A 24,278-nucleotide genomic window follows, 5' to 3' on the forward strand; every position below is an offset into this window, starting at 1 on the left:
AAAAAATGAACAAAATCCTCTAATATTAAAATGGCTTCCCTAATAACTTATGTAGTCACGTAGCTTGATCGTACTTAGTATTTAAGGTTATGGGTTTGTGGTTGAAATCTCAATTTCGTGTTTTCATGTAATTAAACATAAGTAGCATTTATTTATACCTTTTGGACTTATATATAAATCACTCCTCTCATTTTCACACTTTTTATATATATGTATAAGAACGGTGTTGTAATAACATCGACATAGATTGCTTAATTAATTTTCTGGAAAAAAGTATCGTAATCTTCATCGGATTCCTGCTAATGCATAATCACTTGGGTCTCTCAGTGCAGGATAATCCTTTTGTAAGGAATGACAGAAGGCTTAAAGATTTGCCTCCGCGGCGGCCGTCGCCAGACCCCGGCGTGTCATATCGCCAGAAAGTGCCACCCTCTCCCCAGTCCTAAAAAAAAAAAAGACTAGTTTTACCCGTATCAATTTATATAAAATCGGATAAATTTGAAGACTACATAAAGAAATTAAATTTTTTTGTCTTAGTATCCGTTGATGTATGTGCATTTTGGAATAATTTAAAAGGCAAAATACATACTTAGGTCCTTATACTTTAGTCAAAATGTTCATTAGGTCCTTGTATAATTTTTTCGTTTTAATAGGTCCTTATACTTTTCACAATATTTTTATGAGGTCCTCGTACAATTTTTCGTTTTAGTAGGTCTTTATACTTTTATCATAACTTTCATTAGGTCTTTGTACAATCTTTTATTTTAGGGACTTTTTTACATTTATCTAGGATAATAATCTAAATTTAATTAAACTTAATGAACTTTTTAATATTTCATTATTTAACTTAGCATAGTCTATAAAGATAATATCATCTTGTTATCCAATAATCTCAATAAGTTGTAGAGAATAATAAAAAGATTAACCGTGATGATTGAAGATTAAAATCGATTTTTTTTTTAATAATAACTATCCGAATTTTCAATTGATTATTTAAATTTATATTGAAAGATACGTTTCCCTGAATATTTAAAATCATAAGATAAGTTAAATAATAAAATTAAAAGGTTCATTAAATTTAATTAAATATAAATTATTATCTAAGATAAAAGTAAAAGAATATCTTAAAATAAACAATTGTATGAAGACCTAATAAAAGTTATAATCAAAGTATAAGGACCTACTAAAACGAAAAAATTGTACGAGGATGTGATGAAATTTATGAGAAAGGTATAAGGACCTATTAAAATGAAAAAATTGTACGAGGACCTAATGAATATTTTGATTAAAATATAAGGATCTAAGAATGTGTTTTGCCTAATTTAAAATAAATTTTGTTGACATTTCAGTACTTAATAAATACTACTACTATTCTGTTTCTCTCGTGTGTTACTCGTGATTGGTTACTTCAAATATGTAATCAATTAAATAGTTCAAATCGCATCCAATGATTGGACATTTCAGATTATTATAAAAACTTATGTACTAGAAATAGTGGTATCACCAATTATAGCTAGCTCTTCTGGGATGTATAGAAATTATTGTACCTTAAATAACATCAAATGTCATAATTTATGAAGAGGGAATTAATGCCTAGGGCTCGTTTGATAAGAAAGATGATATATAAAAAGATTTGCAAAGTAAGATAAGAAATGTGGGCTTCGCATCAAGATAAACTCAGATGAAAATTTTTTCGTTGTTGTTTGGTAGACAAGCAATGAGGTAGAAGTCCAGAGCCTTTGTCCAAGCGGCAAGGGGTTTAGACATCAATGTATGGGGCGCCAAGTTTGAGCCCTCTTGACATCAGTTGTAATTTCCTCCTTCATATAAGAGTTAATTTTTTTATTTTTTTTTAAAAAAGCAATGACGTAGAAATGTTATCCGACCAAATTTGTGAGATACATGCATATCCTTGTATTTTAAAGAATTTTTTTTTTTTTTTTTAAAAAAGCAATGACATAGAAATACTATCCGACCAAATTTGTGAGATAAATATCCTTGTATTTTAAAGAAAAAACTATAGAGCTTGGATGAGTCATAAAAGATAACACAGACTTACATGATAGATTAATTATGATGCCAAACACTTGGAAATATTCATATAAATATTTATATTTAATCATTATCAACTTATCAAATGAGTCCCTAGTGTTTTTAACTTATGAAAGTGTCTCTCATTATAATGTCCTTGTGATTTAGTCACCCTTTGCCATTACAATTTTCTTATATGATAGAAGTTGTTTTTCTTGCATTAGTATATGCTTTTGATCTTTGGTGGACTGTAGCATTTTTTTTTACTCTTTTAGCCCATATTTTTATTTTGGGCAAGACCTATCTCATTTATTTTTTATTATATTTAATCGATGATGTGATATTCTATTAATTCATATTCTATTAATTCATATTCTATTAATTCATTCTACTTATATATATATTATAAATTAAGGGGTAATTGATAATCAAATGCTAACTAATTCCCAATCCAGAACCCAGAACTTCAACATTATGTTGGAAATTTCTCAACATATAGATATAACTTTATCAATATAATATGTAAATTTAAATCTCTAACACAAAGATATAATTTTATCAACATAAATCTATTGAGAAAGTTTTGTCTTTGTGTTGATAATTTTAATACATAATATTGAGATAGTTCTGGGTTCTGGATTAGAAGGTTGGTTTTATTTTAACGCGACCCCTATAAATTAATATATAAAAATGCGAATAAGTTTTCACTAGTATTTAAAACTTATATGGAATAGTACCTTCCTTAAAAACTTGCACCAACACAAAATGCGACACATTTTTTTTAAATAGTTTTATCAAAACGAAGCTAATTCCATAATATATTCATGTCAGATCAAGACAGAGTGATTATAAATCAAAGTCGTCGAAGATTACAGCTAATCCCAGAATTTATTTATGCCTAATCACATGCATGCTCCCATATGTTCTTATAAATATACTATATAACGCTTGACTTTCTGACTCTCAAATTATTAAAACAAAAAGATTAATGATCACTCCTCTCATTTTCACACTTATTTATAAATAAGCTGGCTTCTGTAATAAAATTGACATTTTCTGAAGTAGTAGTATGAAACTCGTATTCTTCATCGGATTAAATTTGTTATTTTCGTTCGTAACATTTCTTAAAACTCGTCCCGCCAAAAAATAAAACTCCTGGTGATGAACGGAGGGAGTATAACTTTTGGACTTATGTGAGAAGAAAAAAGAGTAATTTAGTTTTGTAAATCCTTGAAAACGACGAACGCAAAATAACACGCATTGCAATGATTTACATTTTACGGTATAACATAAAATGGAGTTCGTGCTCTATGCATATTTGGAATCTTCTTTAATTGACTATTATACAAGGTGATACACATATAAACTATTACTCCATATCCACTCGGTTCGTTTTAGTCAATCGGTATTTCTTTTATAATTCTTTGACTTATCTTTGTTTGTCATTTACTGCCTCCTTGTCACAAGTTGACTTGGTGTGTATTTAAAAAATATAATAAAAAATAAATTAAAAAATTAATGGAATGTGAGTTCTACTTTTATATACGGTTTAATAATAAAATGTGAATGAGAAAGAGTTATTGGAATGTGAGATCAATTACTAGAAGTAGTTAAAAATAAGTGTGACAAGTATTGATAGACAGACTAAAACGGAAACTAGTAGTAACAAATAATGATAGATAGACGGAATAGTAATTACTCCCTCCGTCCCACAAAGATAGTCTCACTTTGATCCGGCACGGATTTTAAGAAATGTAATGAAAAGTGAGTTGAAAAAGTTGGTGGGATGTGGGTCCTACTTTTAAAATATTAGTTTTATAATAAAATGTGAGTATGAATGAGTTAGTGGAATATGGGGTCCACTACCAAAAATGGTAAAAGTGAAATGGGACAAACTTTGTGAGACGGACGGAAATGGAAAAATGGAATAATTTTTGTGGGACGGAGGGAGTACTATTTTATATACCACTATATTTATAATCATTCTTTCTAAAATAGTTTTAAAATAAATTTAATCCCATAATTTATTAATGTCCCACATACATATATGTATAACTGTATAATGCTTGACTTTCTGTATCTCACGTAGTACTCCCTCCGCTCTTAATAAATTATGAAATTTTTAGACATAGATATTAAAAAATTGTTTAACATATTTAAAAGAAAAAAAATTAAGTAAGAAAGCAAAAAGAGAATAAATCAGTAATGAAATAAAATAAAATTAATTAAAAATTTAATTTTTATTAAAAAGGAAATATGACTCAAATTTGGTTGGAACGAAGAGAGTAGTATTTAAGAAATTGTTACTATGGTCAGTTTCATAATTTCGAATTAACTAATTAATTCATAATTTTTACAAGTATATTTTTCAATTATCATATACCATTAAAATTTTAATGAAATTGTCATTTAAATATAAATCGGTTAACTTCTGAACAATTAAGCATTATTTCCACTGCCGCTGCCGCCGTCACCATGCCTGAATTGTTAAGCTTCCCGGACCATGATTCGTGACATAATTTTGATACATCTGTAATTAATATTCCCTCCGTCCCACTTTAAGGGAATATTTTTAATTTCGGCACAAAATTTTATGTAATAGTATTGTTTTATGAGAAAAGTGAAAAAATAAAGTGCGCGAGGAAAAAAAAGTAGAGAGTGATATTTCTATATTTAGAAATATATCATTTAAAATGAAACTCCCAAAAAGAAAAATGTGTTACTTAGGATAGGATGGAGTCAGAGTGAGTAGTATTTTTTATTTTAAATAAATGGACTTTCTCTTAGTATCTCTCTCTACGCCATTTATATCAATAATCTAATCACTTTTTCTTTCTATCTCTTTCCTACTTTACTAGTTATACCATGTATTAAAACACATATCGTTTCAAAATATGTTATTTATGGGATAGGGGAATGGAGTACTATTAAAAGTTATATTCACGTTTCTAACTAGTTCACTTAAAGTTACTCTTATTTCTTTTGTTTACATAATAGCTCAGATTAAAATTTAGTTAGCTTTTTCAATATCTGAAAAATGTTTTTGGTTGTTTATCGTTAGTTTTGATGACATATGCATTAGGAATTTTAAGCTTGGGCTATCAACAAAATAATTCAGATGTATTTGTAGCTCAAGTTCGATCTAAAGTCATCATTAGACTAAATTAAACTACTAGTAACTAAAATTAAAATCTTGACAGTTCATTTTACATTTTTCCAAATACAGTATTCTATTACTAGTATTTTTTTATAACCACGTTTTGAAAATCATATTGCCATATAATTTAAATCTTTAAATAAAATTCAGCTTCAAGGGAAGTGAAGAAGAGGAAGAACTACCTTACATTGTACTAATTCTACAAGATGGCTTCTCCATTGATATAGATATTTACATCCAAATGTAAGTTCATACAATACCTATTATTCAATTACATTTAAACTAAAATGGACATTTCAATTGCAATTAAAAAAGATGGAGGGGCAAAAAACTACCCTCGAATAAATATAAACCTACAAATCAGCAAAGAGATGGTAGTTACTCGAATCAACAGCAATGAGCCTCAGCGCAGCAATCGCGGCTGCAAGAGCCATGCCTTCGAAGAAGAGGATGTTGAGCCAATGCCAGTTCTTCTGCAGCGACGTCAGCTTGTGCTTCCGCGCCATCATATACATGTGGTTCGCCAGAATGAACGTCAGAGGGAACGTGCTCAGCGCTCCCGTGAGGCTCATGAAGTCTCCCAGGAACGGCAGCATTGCTGAGACGAAGGTCGTTATGCCCAAGTAGCCGCCTCTCACCACAACTCTGAACGACAGGTTGCGTGCTGCTAGGGCGCTTCCTTTCAGATTGTACTTCGTATCCAAATATTCGTACATTGGACTTGCAAAGATCTGCAGGGTGTGTGTGTTTTCGTTAATCACTGAGGAACGCTTACTTTTCATGATGGATAAGACGCATGATCGAGTATTTTGTACTCGTTACCATATTCTTTTGATCGGATATGAATCAAACAAATTCAAGGGCCTTCGGATATCCCAAAGTTCCAATCCATCTTAGTAAAAAATAGATTGGTCTATTCTACTTTATATACGGAAAATTGCAAAAAAGTTACTGTGAAGTTTGGTCAAATTCTGGTCAATCCTGCAACTTATCGGCAGAAAAAACTATGAATTTTGGATTTGTTCAAGTAAACGATCCAAAGCGGATATACAGTGAGAGTGGGAAAATTAGGCTTACGTGCAAAGCAATGATCGTATGTAGGAAAGCTGAGATGTTGGCCGCGGCCTTCAACCAGACTGGGCCGTGGACGTTGTGCAGCAAGTAGGCCGATGCCTCCGATCCATATGCCCAGTAACCAATGAAGGTAACGGCGTACATTGGCAGAACACCAACTGTGAATTGGAAATACAGAGCTTTCAACATGTTGTCGACAACTGGCTGCTTCACTGTAGCCTGCCAAGAAGGTGAGTCGATTAGCCAACTGTGCCACCAGTCGGAAAAACAAAAGGACTAAACGAGCCGTGAGTTCTTTCAAGAGTCTTAGATTTCTGTGGGACCTGTATTTCTGGAAGCATTCCGGTATTGAATGCAAAAACGAGGTTTGCTGATGCACCGATGGTAGTGAAAATTTTGTTTGTCGTCGTTCCGTGAATGCCGTAGTCTCGGGGAGGAGCTTCGATGCCTGTAAAATAAAATCTCTTAGTCAGGAAAGAGAAAGTAACATGAAGCATCAACGAAACTCAGCATCTGTAAATCGAGCTTGCATAATAACAATATCCATACTTCAGCAAAAAAAAGGACTAAAAGAAGATGAAGCAACAGAATGGAATATAGCATCTTTATCAAAACCATACGCGATTTTCGAATACATACCATCTTTTAGAGCTAGTCCAATTGCGGTGACAATGTACACCAGACTAAGAACTGTCGAAAATACCAGCCATGCTCGTAGTGCTGATAAATGGGGTACGGCAATTGCAAAAAGGATACACGCGAAGCCAGCAATCGCAATGCAGTATGGAAGCTTCATACCCGACTCTTCTTGGAAGAGTGCGAAAAGAGCCTGCATATGATGTCAACGGAATCAACATATCACCTCAAGCCTTCGTCTATTCTGTTGGTCTTCTATCGAAACGGAACAAGAGTGGAAAAGCAAGTTACCTTAAGGGCACTGCCAGCTAAAATGATGAATCCCACATTGATCATGAAGAGATTAACATACTGCAGCGCCCACGTAATAGTATAGGCTTCGTCACCTACAACACAGAAACCTATCTTAGCCAAACAGCACCTTCGTCTCTTCGAAACATGCTCATTTCTTGCTCTCACCGTAGATGAATCCTGCAAGGTCTCTATATCTGATATGCCTCTTTCCTCCATATTCGTGAAGCTTAGCTACCAACATATTCGCATACAAAGATATCGCTGTTGCCAAAATTAGTCCGACCACGCCACCAACCCAACCCAACGGAACCATGATCGTGCCAGAGTATCCCAGCACATAGGCACTGTTTATCCCCGTTGTAAGCACAAATCCCACCTGTAACCATGAATCTACACGCGAAATATGAAAAATAAGCCGGAAATGAATAGATCACCGGACGAGCAACTGTAATTCAAATTAGTCTCAATCACATCAAAGGATCACTCTACAAGATGACGATCATAAGGAATCCCCAATCAAACTGCCCTCATATGCATAAACCAAACTAAAACCCGAAAAACGAAATTCCGAAAATCAAAAGCTCTTCAGCCAAATTGCTAACAGAACTACATTTCTCATGATCAAATCATAAACTAAAAATCAAAGTACTACACAACGAAATCAATCACTCAATCCAATCCAATTCACAACGAAATCAATCACTCAATCCAATTCACAAAAGGCATTAACAGCTTGAAAAAGACAAATAACATATCAATTTCATCAAACAATAAATCGATTAATTCTACAGATTTGAATACGAATTTATACCAATTGCACACATCAAATTCATGAAGTAGAAGATAACATAACAGTGTAAGGAGCTGAAATCGAGAAACCTTGGCTAATTTGATGGGCGGTATCGGAAATCTCAACAATCACAGAATCCTTAGAAGAGCTCAAAGCGGCGTCGTTTGACTCCGCAGCAACCACCATTACCTCGTCTCGCAAAAGCGCCGATGTAATACCACCGTCGTCCGCCGCCGAGCCGGAATTGAGGCGCAATCCACCATCAAAATCAGCATCAAACACCATATCCACACAGCCAACGGAAAGACACACAGTAATCACGCAGTGAGAGTGGAAACAAGCAGGAGAAAAGCTTGCAGTATGATTAAATGTCAGTAATCGTCACACTTTCAACGCAATTTGGTGATTTCATAGCTACGAATTGACGGTTTATTTCTTGATTTTTTTATTAACCGAAAAAAAAGGAAATTAGCAGTATTCTGTTTAACTACGGTTGGTTAAGATTACTTTGGTATTTACTGTTGCTGCATTTAAAAATATATACTCCTTCCGCCCCGCTGAATATAACACGTTTTTCTTTTTAGTTTGTCCCGACTAAGATGACACATTTCCTTTTTTAGTAACTTTCTCTCTCCAATAATACATTCAACCACTTTTTTTCACTCCTATTAAAATATACATCTTTCTTTATCTCTCTACTTTAATACTTACACCCACCTTCTCTCTCTCTGATTAAACACTTTAACCAATAACTCTTAAAATCTCGTGTCGGCTAAGCAATGTGTCATCTTAGCCGGAACGGAGGGAGTAGTTTATTTAATTTTCGAAATTGTCTGAGTTTTATTTGCAGTAAATTGCGTCTTCACCTCTATTTTTTACTACTCCGTCCACCAAAATTTGTCCTATTTTTTCATTTCCGTCCGTCCCCCAAAATTTGTCTCATTTCACTTTTACCATTTTTAGTAATGGACCTCATATTGCACTAACTCACTCATGCTAACATTTTATTATAAAATTAAGTACTATATAAAAATAGGACTCACGATCCACTAACTTTTTCAACTCATTTTTCATTACATTTCTTAAAATTTGTGTCGGGTCAAAGTGGGACAAATTTTGATGGACGGAGGTAGTAGCATTTTATATACACGTATTTTGACTAAAATAGGTCATGCAAAGATCAAGGATCATTTTTTATATTATGCTATAAATGGGCTATTGATTTTGATAAATTAATTAAGACAGTTGTGGTTAGTGTATAACATGGCAGACTATTAAATTCGATTGTTTTTATATAAAAAAAAGACTTTTTTTTTTAAATAGAACATTTATAGTGGGACAATTCAATATATATTAGCGTATCGTATAACTGTACAAGTGATGTAAGCTTTTTATTAAAATACAATACAGTGGTGTGATGAATTTTATTGGTAATTTCATTAGATTATTTTATTCAAGTTATAATAAATTACTGTATAATTTTTGTCTAAGGTTGTGTTAAAATGACAACCCTTCTTAAAGTGATACCGTGACTTCACTTATACAGTAATAGTGGTGGCATCCTAATATGCCCCTATTTGTCTCATATTCCGATCTAAGCTTCTTAATCGTAACATCATTTTTCCTAAAAATTTAATTTTTCTAAATGTAAATGAAAATAGTTAATGGAATTTAAATCCTATTTTTATATATAAGTTTATGATAAAATATTAGTGAAATGTAAGATTTATTAATTAAACTAGTAAAAACAGGATATTTCAAGAATCCTTGAGAAGAATACGTACATGTTCCAATTTTTCTTAGCCAAACAGTAGAATGTTTGATTTGGCCCCACTAGAGATTTGAGGATCTGGTATATTACTAAATAATCTCTACCTATCATATTATTTAAAACAAAGGTGCACCACCAATTTTCCCCTGATGTCATCAACCACAAATATCTTTCACAAATCACAATCATGGAGTTGAGAATCTTTTATTTGTTTACAATATATTTTCTCTTTTATCGAAGAAAGTTTATAATAATTCATGTTAAAACACATGTAGTATAATCAAACAATTGTGCACATTTGAACTTTGCTACTCAATTATTGAAAATTGAGTCATTAGGCATCTGAGTTTCAAAAGGTTGTGTGACATATATGGAACCATATTAAAATTAGTGTTCAATAATCAATAAAAATTAAGATGCCTATTTTCCCAGAAACATGAAATACTTTGTCAGCTTAAGAGGGAAGAAGTAGACACATCTCATTAGTTATTCTAGGTTCAACAACAAACTTTATACTCCCTCCGTTCCACAGTAGTGGAGGCATTTTTCGGCACGCAGATTAAGAAAAATTGTGTTGAGAGGAAAAAGGAAGAGGGATGAAGAGAGAATAAAGTAACATAGAGTAAAGTGAGAAAATGTGTTGATTTTTACTAAAAAGGGAAATATGACTCCACTATTATGGAACGTATCAAAATGGCAAAATGGCTCTACTACTATGGAACGGAAGGAGTAGTAGTTAGCATGTCCAAACAACGAGGAGCAAAATCTTGACTACGAGACAAGAAGCACGTATAGAGAACTCTTCGTGTGTATCCTTTTCGTGTCGAAACAGCAATTTTCATTAGACAATTCACACAAATACTGTCTTAGTCGGAGAAAACAGATGCGAAAACTGGGTAATTTAGCCACTTTTGCAATTGTTCTAACATTAAAAATTCACTAACCAAATCTGCATTTAACTTTGGACACAATATGTACTATTGATAAGTGATGTCTACTTCCTGATTGAGAGTAAGCAAGCCGCCATTCAAACGCGCTAGTGTGTTCAAGAATTCATAGAAGCACATCCGCTAGCAGATGCAGAGCACAATTCTATGTGTCCTTAACCTATAAGGCGATGGAAATCACACCTTACTCAAGAATTCACAACTTGTGTGTTCCACATCCTATGTTCGGACTTGGGCTTCCGTAAACACAGTTTTATACAGTTATAGCATATTCAAAGCTTACCAACATATACTCAGATTCTATGCTTCTAGTGAACAGGACATCTTCCTAAGGGATTTGGTCTCGAAGATACTACAACTAGCTCACAAATTCATGTCAACACTTCACAGTTAATACTTTGTTAAACTAAAGAGAAAAATTCTTTTGAAAATCTCTCATTCTAATTATACAGATATCATCAGGTTAAACCAAGCAATAAAGGCAAGTAACAACCCAAAATATGCACAAACTAAAACTGCTCCATTCCATGGTTCAACACAGCCAGAAACTACATAATCCATCACATTATATACTACCATTACAAAGCATAAAATAAAACAAGCAAATAACAAACTCTACTTCTTAGCATCAGGTGTGCTATCTCCAACAACAACATTGATCTTTTCATACCTGAAATCCCCCGAATGCACAGTGCATTTCCCCGGGATGGTCAGCACAGTCTCCGAGCCATTCTCGAACAACGCCCACAGGAACATCACAACCAATGCCAGCAAAGCCCCACACCCTGTCAAGAAAACCAATCCAGAAATGAAACCAAGAGCACAAATCTTCCTCTTCTGCGCCAGCTTCTCCCTCGAAAACGCCCTCGGATTCAACGGCTGCGAATGCATCCACTGCGGAACCTCCCTAGTCCGGAAATTCCATGTGTAGACACTGCTAGTCTGCATTGAGTTTCCAGTCGAAGAACTCAATCCAACAACAACCTCTTCACTTCTCCACATTTCACCCAAATCAACCTTATAAACCAACAGAGGACTGTAAGGCCTAGCAACCCCAAATTTGCTCAACCTAACCTCAATCCTCTTCGAGCTCGAATCGTAATCAATCCAAGAATGCAGCTTCACTCCACTCCTCAAATCCAAGCCAATCGACGACACATTGCTCGTCCTCACCGAAGCGAGGCTCCCGATGTCAAGACCGACGTGGTTCGCGTTCAAATCCCCCACATTTTCATCGACCGATGTGTCGAATTCGACCCCAAGAAACCGATTTTCCTTCGAAAGACCGAAACTTTCTCCGGAAAACGTGGACTGGAAGGCTCGGGGCGCGATCAGGAAGGCCAATCCGTCGCCATTGTGAGGCGAGATTGAGAATGTGAAATCAGTGGAGAACGAAACGGGGCGTTTCGACTTCGAGGCCGGGGTCGAGAGCCTGATGGGCCTTTTCTGGACGATCAAGCCGGCGCTGGGAGAGGAAATTGAGGGGTCGGTGAGGCGGATGAAGGAGCTGTTGTTAGTGAGCTTGGCGTCGCCGATGAGGATGAGATTCGAGCCGAGATGTGGCTTGTGGGGGGTGGAGAGAGAGAGCTGGACAGCTGATAGCAGCGTGGAAATGAAAATTAGAGAGATTAGTGGATGAATCGAGCAGGAAGGGGACGGCATTGGGTTGAATTCGAACATTTTTGCTGCAGCAGAGAGGAATTAGGGTTTCGGTTGAATTTGGGGGAAAATGAGTACTCACTTTGTATTTGGAAGATAACAGTTGATAAGTAGAAAGAAGTAGTTATAGATTTTGTGTTGCATTTACAAATCCATCATTTATTCCTTAATTCCTGATTAAATTTCTCCTTGACTCAACATAAAATTTAATAAATATAAAAAATAATTAAATGCACCTCAGCTGGTGAAATACAGCTAGAGATGCCAACGGTTTCAGAACCGCCAGTTCTGGTTTTAGAAATTGTTGAACCGAACTGAACCGGGAGGGTGTTTTTCATGGTTCTGATTCTAGTTCCAAAATAGGCAGTTTTTACGGTTTTTCACGGTTTTAAACCGGCGGTTTTTGGCGGTTCCGGCTCGGTTTCACGGTTTTTCGACGATTTTTCGTGGTGTCCAAACCGAATAGTTTATCTTAGTTTTATATAAAAAAAAATAGAAAATGTAAAATAAGATATTAATATTGAATATCCCAAAATGATGGAGTGGTAATATAGGATATTTAATGGTAATTGTTTATATTATCATATTTTCTACGGAATTCTTCTATATATCTCATTTGCTTAGTATAAATATTTCTCCATTGTGTCATATACTCATATTAAATGTTGATTATCTATCGATGATGTAACGACACATTTAATGTGTTGAAGGAATGTTTTGGACCACCGTTTTCAATAGTCATTTCTATCGATTTCTATTTAATAGTAAGATATTAATGGAGTACTCCCTCCGTCCAATTAAAGATGATCCACTTTCTTTTTGGTTTGTTCCAATCAAGATGATCAATTACTTAAAATAGAAACTTATTTATCTCTACTTTATCCCTCTCTCTTACTTTACTTTCTTCATTTAACACACAAAATAAAGTTGCATAAAATCCTGTGCCACCTAAGAAATGAGTCATTTTCCTTGGGACGGAGGTAGTACTAATTACTAACAAAACAAAATAAAACATCGGGGGGTGGGGGACTGGCTTCAATATTTTGTCTTTGATTCATGAATTATGATATTCTTTAGTCAGCATATATTATACGAATAGAATCGTGTATTATACGAATAGAATCGTGTGAAAATATACGATATTGTCATGATGAAAAATGACATTTACCTTTTACCTCTCAAACAGTCAAAATTCTGCAACGTGTAGATATTGGCTTATAAATTATAGTAGCATCTATAGTCTGAGTTGAAGTTAATTTTTTTGCCCCACTCATCCAACCTATCCAAAAACCACATAATTATATAGTTCGGGTTATAAAATAAATTTCAAAAAAAATTCAGCATTTAAATATTTTTTTATAATTAAGACTAGTGAATTGGGCTCAAAATTCAAGCTATCAGGATCAATTATAAGGCCCATAAACAGAGATGATGGGTCTGACTTATCTGAAAATTACAAAAATATCGTTTTATGTTCCTGTATAGAGCATCTACAACTCGGTCTGGGTTCAAACCTCAAGTCCTTTCTACGTCATTATTCCCCTAAATTTCTGCGCCAAACCACAACTCTTATAACACTACAGGTCCTAACCAGACCACAACTATTAAAGTTACACTATTCTCAACTACAAGTTATTTTACTCGTAAAAATAGAAAACGTTGAACAATTATAATATGAGAATTCATTTTTAATTCAAAAATTATAAATTATAAACTAGAAATTAAAAGAAATTGATCAAAATGAGAAAATCAAAAAGAGATCTCCACTTTCAACATAAAATTATACTCCCTCCGTCCCACTTTAGGAGTCCCGATTTACCATTTTTGGGTGTCCCGGTTGGAATATTCCATAAATGGTATTAGGCCCCACATTCCATTAACTTTTTCCCGCTCATATTTTATTATAAAACTAATATAAAAAAGTAGGATCCACATTCCACTATATTTTTTCACTAACTTTTCTTTACATTTCTTAAAATACGTGCCGAACTCAATTGGGACTCCTAAAGTAGGACAGAGAGGGTAAATTATATAAACTAAAAAAATAATAATGAAAATGAGAAAATCAAAATGAATCTCCACTTCCCAATTCCCAACATAAAATTGCACGTCCCTCTCCCTCTTCCTCCTCTTCATTTCTTCTTCTAGGATGTAAATTCCAAATGCAAAAAAAATAAGAAATTGTGGCCTGGGGTCTGGCCCGTACACCCGCAACGCCAGGACGGGCCGCAACCGGGCATGGCCCCAACACCAACAACGACGGGATGTGACTCAACCGGGCGCAGCCCTGGGCCTCTCCTTCGTCCCCAGGCGCGGCTCAGGCCTCGGCTCCCTCCCCTCAACGCACCAGGCTACCTGGATCCCGGCCCGCAACGTTATGGATACTCCTAGAACAACTATCAACTTAGTCTGAATTCTTTTATTCTAGTCCTGTTGTTTGAAATAAACTAAATGTGTTATCTTTATTATAAAAGAAAAAATGACTTAATCATGCCAGAGAGATCGGATAAACTTAGTTAAAAACAAATAGAAAACACATGAAGGTAACACAACTCTTTAGAACAATTTAAAACTGTTTCAAAATTCTTATATTCTCTTAGAAAGTTGGTGTATGTAAATAAACCATAGGCATATTATTTATGGAGGTCATATATGTATAAAAGTAAGAAAATTTAAAAATTGGATAATAAGGCCATATAGTTTTGAATTGTTGGTAGACAGAATATACAAGGCCACATAATTTTGCTGCAGATAGTGTTTTTTCATATGTCCTTTACAAATATAAAGTGTAGTCCAAGGGGCAGACATTTGGCCTACATATTTTCCTATTTTGAAACCATTGTTTCTCTTGTCCAAAATTCTTTCATTTCAACTGACAAAACCAGCATCCATTATCTCAACTACCATCAATTATTCGTACCTTTGCCCTAGAACAAATTAGCTCCTCATATAACAGATTAAAATATTAATATCCTAATTAATTAAAACCAATATATATAAAATTGTACATATGTAGGTCTTGACTATCTCCACTATATTATTATTGTTGTTTTGTTTAATAAACTATAGCATATGGAAATTCTTGCATCTTGTGTATAAACTTGAATAGTGGTCTTTTGGAAGTTGGAGTCATGTATGAGATAGGTTCATAAGAGACCTCAATTTATTTCAACACATATGCTTATACTCTTTTTTTATAAAGTTCAAAACGTTCGAGTAATGGGAGTGGTTAACGACGGAATAGCAGTTGAAAAACATTTCAGAACAGAAATAACAATAAAAATCAGTGAAATCAGTGCATATGCAAAAACAAACGTTTTATCCAAAACCACATTAAAGAAAAAAAATAGCAGACAAACACAAAGGATTATGTTAAAAGGACTTCTTTTTTTTAACAAGTTCTCACCAAATGGAACATGATCCCCCTTTATTTGGAACACTCAATGTAGAGATCATTAATAGTAGAGTATTATATTTTTTCCTTGCCTTGCATTCTAAATAAAGTCCATGTAGTTTCAACTTTCAACTTTTTTATATGCAAAATCTATAGCCATTTCAGGTACCTTAACATTAGGTAATTCAAGAACTATACCCTAATGGGGCTCATATATTAAATTAAATTGTACTAAAATTTAAATTTGAAGATTTTATATAATTTGGGTTTCTAAAGCATTTATGATGTATAATGAGGAACACATTTTCTGTATTTTTATAATTATGTCCGACCTGATTTTAAGAAACTACCAAAAATCTAAATTTCATTTACAGCTAGGCAGCTGTATTATACATATATGCATAGCATAACATAATCATTTTCCTTCATTGTTTTTTCATTTACCAAAATATTAAAGCCAGATAGTAATAATCATATATCCCTTAACTTTTCTGTATTTTAGAGATATGTGGTGAAAAAACACTGTTCCATTAATAGTAAGCAAATTGATTAACCAGGACTTTCAAGAATTAAGGTTAATTAGATCTGCATAATATAATAATTATATACATGAGATCTCAATCACCAAATTTGTTGGATCTTCCTCACCAAATCTCTGATTAACAATTTCATTCATTTTCACCTCATGAAAATAAATTCAAGAGTGAGAGAGAGATTTTTTGATAAATCGGAAAAGGCTCGAGCCAGCAAGCAGCGAGCAAAGGTTCAAGACAGGCAACAACCGCAACAGACAAGCTAAACGCTAAACACCCAAAGAGCCAAAGAAACATCAACAGCAACAACACAAACCTGGTATCGATCTTCACTTACTTTGGTTGGAGCCAAATATTGAGTAAATGGAGCCGATAACACGAACCTAGAGACGTCGTTTCGTTGCATGATCTTCACCAGATCTCCATGTTTGGAGCTACCAAAGGATGAATCCAAAGAGATGGCATGATCCAAATATATGAATTCTAATTTAATATATTATAAAAAAGATGGTATATTAAATATAATGAAAGGAAAAAAGAGAATAGTGTAATTGAGTTGGGATCAATGCGATCCCTTTGGACGCCTCCTTTAGTGGCTGTAAATTCCCCGGCAACGGCGACGGCGACGGCGGAGGAGGAGGGAGCTTACATCTCCACACTGTGGGTGGTGTGTGTGTGTGTTTTGGAGAAGAAACATATGAAAGTGGCTGAAGAGTACGTCAATATAAAAGACACTAACTATTTATTTTCTAATATTATTTATTCACTTTTGTAATAAAAAAAACAGCGTCATAGATATAGTACCATGTTGAATTTATGTAGTAGTAAAATTTTGGATATCACAATGATTATGTAGCTTTGTTGGATTTAGTGGAATCAAGACAAATTTTATAAATTTATTATGTACATAAAAATATTAAAATACTAAAATAATTATTAGCTTAAAAATGTTAAAATAATTAAAATATTCAAATTGGGCACATGGGCCACCGCAATCAATAATTATTACTCCCTCCGTCCCAGATAATTTGGGACACTTTGACCCGACACGGATTTTAAGAAATCTAATGGGAAGTGAGTTGAAAAAGTTGGTGGAACGTAGGTCCTACTTTTAAAGTATTAGTTTTATAATAAAATGTGAGTAGAATTTAGTTAGTGGAATAATAAAAGACACTAACCAAAAATAGTAAAAGTGAAATGAGACAAATTATGTGGGACGGCCCGAAATGGAATACTGGATCGAATTATCTGGGACGGAGGGAGTAAAAATTAGTTAAATTAAAGGCATAGAATTTGAAATTGAATAAAAATATACTCCTATCAAGAAGTTAACATAGCTAGAATTCTTCAAAAAAGATAATCTAAAATTTTGAAATTCCCATGCTTTTGATACGAATTAGGTGGCATCAATTTGTGGTAATTTGATTTGTGGGATGTTTAGATATCATGATTGAACATACTATTGTTTAAGTTTCTTTTACTATTATAGAGTTGTTTTTTAATGTGAAATCGAGGTTACCTATAAAACAATCCCACGTCCAAACAAAATGTGGTAATTTATTAACCGTGGGTCAGCAATTCTTCTAAGAAATCCCCAAACTAAACAAGTTGGGTGGAAAAATTATTATCATAAATTATGGATGTAAATGATTGTTGTTACATAAACTAATTTTCTTTAATGATGGCAATGGTCCCATCCATGTTCATGTTCCTCTCCCCACAATTGAAAGCCACACCAAACTTTGCTTTTTCCATTTTTTTATTTAAATCACTTAATATAAATTATAGTCTTTTTCCATGTGTTTGTGTGGTATGGGCTGTAAATGACAATTAAATTATATTAGAATTTTGTAGTGTTGTTAATGATGTTATTATCATAGATTGACCTGAATCACATACAGTTAAGAGATCTTTAAAGATAATATGAGGTTTATATTAGTCCCTTTTTAATGGTCAACGAATCATGAAATTATGTGGCTATATAAATTTCTGATTTAGGAGGATTTATTTTTCTTGATTTTTCATGATTTTATCAATTTTATCCTAACCTTTCACCATTAGAGATTCATTTGTTAAAACTTAAAATCACACCAACTATTTAAGATTTTAAAAAATGTAGATCACATTATTTCCAACCCAAACTATAGCATTAGAATAATTAATTTGCAAGCTATATTTATCATATAGTTGATTGATGGATGTCCTTGAGCTCCCATTAAATTTAAATCAAAAGAATTAGCTGGGTTAGATCAAAAAGTACTAAAGGGAAAAAAGAGGAAATGTAATCATGATGAGTTGTATGACAAACTTTTCAAAGTCAAAACATGGATTTGGTTGTTATAAAAATGAATACATTATATTAAATATAATACACATCTAATGATTTCATAAATATGGAGTATAGTTTACAAAGATCAACAAATGGAATTAATCATTTTAACAATTCTAAAATTCCTTTTGGAATGTTTTTTGTCTGGCCTAATTTGATATGGCCTATGGGCGTCACTTGTTGACAACATTATTGTTACTTACATTATTTTGGCTCTGTAGCATTTCCCCTTTTCTATCATAATTTAAACAAGTTTTGAAATCTTCTAGAATAAATATATACCCTAAATAGTAAATACTCGAGGATGAGAATATACAAAAATTAGTCATCTCCTAATTTTAATAAATTTCTCTCTTTAATAAAGTGAGAACTCGTCTTTATTAAAATTCATATCGTTTTTATAAAATAAAATTTGATAGTGAACAGAGGTAATGTAATAATATATGCAATAAACTTTTTATAAAGATCGAATTGTCTTATACTCTCTTCGTCTCAAGTTACTGGAGACATTTCTTTTGATAGCATAGAGAATAAAGTAGAAGAGATGATATAATTTTTTTTATTATTTTTAAAATAGAAAATGTCCAACAATCTGATATTGGATATGACTCAAATAATTTGGATTAGAGGGAGTAATATGCATTAAATTTTTTTAAAATTAGTCAGGTTATGTCATTATTTTTTCCACACGTGATCGGTTTTTCTAATTATAATTCCTCTGAAAATGAGTAATTCATTTTATTGTAAAAGCAATAAATAAGGAAATTGTATTTGGGTTAATTGCTATAATTTATTTAATGATCTTTGGTCCAATTAAAATCGTGCCCACTTCGATGAGATATATTTATCAAAAAGAATTATTCATTCAATGAGACCAACTGAAGTAGCAATCAGCCAGTCTGCCCTTTTGATGTAATTTATTCCTATCTATCATTAAATTAAAGGGTGGCCACCATGATTTACAAACCTCAAAACAAAATCTAAATATTGTCCGATGTTATTTGAGTTGTTTATTATATTTAATGATTAAGTGAACATAAAATAAAAAAAAAAAAAAAAAATATGAAAAAAGAATAAAATTTATTAAAAAATAAAATGAATCAAGTAATTTGAAACAACTCAAAATAAAATACACTCTCAAATAAATAGAAGAAAGAATACATCTCATAATTTGCAGTTAAGGCTTTAACCTGAAACGTGCAAGCTAAATCTTCTTAATTTTACCTTTTAACATAACATGTCATCATTAATCCTAAATCCTAATTAAGCACTCTTATTTTGTCTAGTAGTGCTCAAGTTAGATTTGTAAATAATAGACACATGGGAGTAACTAAAACAACTTTATGTACCAAATTATTGAAAAAGTTGTTGCAATGTCATGTGTTTAAGCTAATTAGCCATCAACCATGATTTATGCTTCGCACGATTTAAAATGTGAAACACAATTAAAAGGAAAAATAAAAGCTTGTGTGAATGAAAAATGTGTGTACATGTGCGGACTATTTACATATACATAAATTGTTTTGTTAACTTTTCGATTCTACTTGTTCTTTTGTTGCGTGTTTTTGTGTGTTTTGTCTTTGTGTCTTTAGTTTGTTTCATACGATTCTCATGTGTGTTTTATGTGATTGTTGTCAAAACTTCTCCTTCGACTTGGAATTGTTGCAGTGTGATCACTTATCTCTGGTGATGAGGTTGGCGAATAATATGAATATGTTAGTTATTCATTTATTTCTATTTTCTTGTTTTTATTCCTTTAATTTCGTTAATTTTTTTATTACTTATATTCTAAATTGTTTCTATGGTTTGATTTCATAATATTTACGAAGATTAGGTGAACCTCCCAATTAATGGGACGAATAAGTTGTGTGATATGTACTAAGCCAAGCATAAAGTCATGCACAATATAACAACAATATATTCAATAGTAATAAGTACTAGTATTGTCTAACAACTTTTTTTTGTTAATTTTTAAATTTAAAACAAACTATTTATTTTAGTACCGATCGACGACATAATAATTGGGCTATTTGGGGGGGACAAATACTCTTTCACCAAATATATTTGTCTAGGCCTATGAATATATAGATCTCCAAATTTATTTTGTTTTTTGTTTCTATATTTTGGATAAAATAAATGCTTTAAACCAAATGTAGGGAGTATAAACTTTGGAATATTACCAAAGCAACCTAATACATTAGTCTAGAGGCTGGATCCATAAAATTGAAAATATACACAATAAATCATTTAATTAGAAAATATTTATGGCAATGTCAAATGTTTTTTAGAACTTTCCTTTCGAATTAGAGCTGTTGTAAGAATTAAGATCATTTTTACACTAGTAGTTGAGATTGGATAGAACACTTGTTTTTATCAGCTGATTTTGTTACTTTTTTATTCTAAATCACTCATATATTACCTATTAAGTTGTTCGTCAATTTTGACACAAATCATTTAATGATGATATGTTGATAAACATAGTAACTATATGCACACTAGTGAAACATCAATGGACCACTAGCACGCTTTTCTTGTGGTGGTTCATGCTTGGCCCCCACCTCCCACATTAACTATTTCATCCAACTACATTAATATTTTGTACCTTCTTCAATGCCAAAAATAACATATCAAAAACTTACATTGGTTTAGATCGAGGAAATATAGTGGAATAAGTATTCCCTCTGTCCCACTTTAGAGCACTCCCAATGGTCCGGCTAAAAACTCCCTTATTTCTCCCTAACTCCTGCCACATCAGCGCCACATCAGCACCAAAATTTATCCCCAGTTTTTAGCCAACTTTTAGCCAACTACTCCAATGGTTTATCCCTTATTTCTCCCTAACTCAACATTTCATTTTTACATCATCATTTTTAATATTGTTTAATTTTCCCTACAAATGTGTTTAATAAATAGATTTATAATGAACAATTCATCGTTGTATTAATCATTGGAAAATATAATACAACGAGGAAAAAAAACTACAAATAAAAACCATAAAAAACAAAGATTTAAAAAAACAAAGATTTAATAAAAACTACAAATAAAAATCATAAAAAACAAAGATTTAAAAAAAACTACAAATAAAAACCATAAAAACAAAGATTTAAAAAACAAAGATTTAAAAAAAAAAAAAATTATCGCCGATTTATCGCCGAATCGCGCCCACAGTGGGCGGCGATGATTCGGCGATAAATCGGCGATAATAAGGGAGTTGGCGATAATAAGGGAGTTTTATCGCCGAATTATCGCCGAATTCACTCCAACGCCCGGCGATAATCCGGCGATAATCGGCGATTTTTCGCCGGATTTAACGCCGACCCATTGGGAGTGCTCTTAGGAGTCTCAATTTACTATTTTTGGGTGTCCCAGTTTAGGAGTCCTGGTTGGAATATTCCATAATTGGTATTAGGCCCTACATTCCACAAACATTTTTCTACTCACATTTTATTATAAAACTAATATAAAAAAGTAGGACCCACATTCCACTATTTTTTTTCATCAACTTTTCTTTACATTTCTTAAAATACGTGTCGAGCTCAACCGGGACTCCTAAAGTTGGACGGAGGGAGTAGTAATTATTTGTAATATAAGAATTTTTGTAATGACATGAGTTTTAATGCAAAATTGATAAAATAAAAAACAGATACAAAGAAAAAAGTGTGTTAGTGGAAATGGTGGTCCCAACTCATAGAGAGAGAATTTTTCTAAAATAGTGTTTTTATTTTTAGGAAGCATTCTAAAAAATATTTTTAGAAAACTGATAGAGTAATATTTATAATTGTGTGACAATTTTAATCATGAAGTGACTTTCGTCTTTGGAAAAATAGAGTTGCAAGCTAGAGATGATATGTCGCCTAAATGAATGCAATGATATTGTTACGTGTTTTGTTATGTGTTTGAAGCGATCACACTAGTTTGTCTTATATAACGATTTTGTGTTAGTTTTAGGCTGATGTATTGTTAATATTCTTTTTATCACGAATCCGTTTTATTGAACTTGATTAATAAATTTTATCTAGACCAAAAGAATTATTTATTCTTGTTGTTTACATGTATTTATATATATAACATAATAACAAGGTGAAGGTACATATGTCTCATCTTTATTGTGCATGAATATAACTCCCACGAATCCTTGCAACCCATTTGGTGGAGCATTATTTGGCCTTTGGGAAAAGATTTAGTATTATACAACTTTTAAATTTTTGTTTTCTATTTGCATATTATTTGTTCCCTTGATTAGTAGTAATGCCATGAATATGTATGTTTTATAAATCGACAAATTTTCTCTATTTTTCTAGTGGTTGTGATGACTCCCCAAACTATTAATAGTAAATTGACAGAAAAATTATGAAATTCGGTCAAATTTTGATTTGTCATGTAATTTTGAAAATCAATCAGAAATACTATAAAGTGTAGATCTATCCTCAATATCATAGGATGAAATATTTGATCATCAGCATACAATATATTGTTGACGGTTTTCAACCAAACGACACCATTTTTTCTATGAATGTGATGTCCACACATAATTTCTAGACTCCATGCCACAAACATTTTCATCAAAAAAATTCTCTGTGGATAATTAAAGATAAATACAAAAAACTAAAACCTCACTGATATAATGACATGAGGTTTATGAAAGCCACATAATAGATTTAAGTACTCTATTGGTCGATTGTGAATCTTGATAATTTAATTACAAACGTATACGCATGTAAATATTGATAATTTAATATCAGACGTACACGCATGTATACTTATCTTTTGTGACGATAGTCAATGTCACATTTCCGTATCACATTCCTAAATTAACTATTTTAAGTAATAGTTGGTGTAGAAATAAAATTTACTATAATAATATAATATACATCATAATTAATATTTATTTGAAAGTTTGGAAGTTTAAAAATTTACGTACCCTACTTATGAATTTATTAACTAGGGACACATTTAGGAAAATAAATACCCCTCACGATCCAATTAATTGACGTTTTGGATATTTTCAGTTTTGTAAAGATAAAAGTCACACTATTCACTCTTTGTTAACTACAAATTCATGGCTTCTTAGCATATAACCTATGTAAAAAAAAATACTCTCTCCGTCCATAATTAGTAGTCTTATTTTTTCATGTATGAATTTTAATAAATGTAAATATATCAATTGAAAACGACAGTAGAATATAAGTCTCATTTTTCTATATTAGTTTTGTACTAATAAAATTTGAGGAAAATATAGTAGAAAGTCGAGTCTATTTACCACTTAAATACTTGTGAAATGAAACTCTTTTTTTTTTTTTTAATTTGATGAAAGACTCAAAATAAAAAATTGCAAGGGAGTACATGTATTGAATGAGATGAAGTATGATGTATATTGCCATTTTATCAATAATTCATATTTCTCTTATCAAAGTATGATAAGTATCATATCTATATGTATATTTATAATTTATACATATCCAGCTAATGAGATTCATGCACATTGAGGTTCAACCATCAACGTCAATAATTAGCATTCTACATCACTACTCAAAAACTTTGAAATCGACATGCATGTTGCAATTCAAGTAAATCCCATGATTGAAAAACACTCAGCCATCCTTTTTGTTATAAATAAAAATGCTCAAGCATAAAACGGAGATACAGGTCATTTACTTAACTAA

General features: G+C 32.4%; 2 protein-coding genes across 2 annotated transcripts; both read right to left on the bottom strand.

The window, feature by feature from the left end:
* Positions 1–5,382: 5,382 nt before the first annotated feature.
* Positions 5,383–8,364, bottom strand: LOC125207324 (proline transporter 2-like). The gene is made up of 7 exons (XM_048106618.1): positions 8,072–8,364; positions 7,358–7,582; positions 7,190–7,284; positions 6,902–7,091; positions 6,586–6,710; positions 6,266–6,481; positions 5,383–5,919 (listed from the first exon to the last, which is right to left on the bottom strand). Exons 1-7 carry the CDS (start codon positions 8,265–8,267, stop codon positions 5,542–5,544), a joined length of 1,425 nt encoding a protein of 474 aa, XP_047962575.1. The 5' UTR covers positions 8,268–8,364; the 3' UTR covers positions 5,383–5,541.
* Positions 8,365–11,201: 2,837 nt separating this feature from the next.
* On the bottom strand, positions 11,202–12,439 carry LOC125201237 (L-type lectin-domain containing receptor kinase VIII.2-like). Its single transcript, XM_048099275.1, has one exon. It carries the CDS (start codon positions 12,378–12,380, stop codon positions 11,316–11,318), a length of 1,065 nt encoding a protein of 354 aa, XP_047955232.1. The 5' UTR covers positions 12,381–12,439; the 3' UTR covers positions 11,202–11,315.
* Between the last annotated feature and the right edge of the window lie 11,839 nt (positions 12,440–24,278).

This window comes from Salvia hispanica, chromosome 1 (assembly GCF_023119035.1).
Source record: "Salvia hispanica cultivar TCC Black 2014 chromosome 1, UniMelb_Shisp_WGS_1.0, whole genome shotgun sequence".
In the NCBI taxonomy this organism is placed as follows: Eukaryota; Viridiplantae; Streptophyta; class Magnoliopsida; order Lamiales; family Lamiaceae; genus Salvia; species Salvia hispanica.

Bases quoted from the DNA above. Each gene is read 5' to 3' on its own strand.
- LOC125207324 (XM_048106618.1), bottom strand. From the start codon at position 8,267: ATGGTGTTTGATGCTGATTTTGATGGTGGATTGCGCCTCAATTCCGGC. The intron at 6,711-6,901 runs GTATGTATTCGA...TTTATTTTACAG, and splicing joins TGGACTAGCTCTAAAAGATG to GCATCGAAGCTCCTCCCCGA. The intron at 5,920-6,265 runs GTAAGCCTAATT...CACACCCTGCAG, and splicing joins ATACGATCATTGCTTTGCAC to ATCTTTGCAAGTCCAATGTA.
- LOC125201237 (XM_048099275.1), bottom strand. From the start codon at position 12,380: ATGTTCGAATTCAACCCAATGCCGTCCCCTTCCTGCTCGATTCATCCA.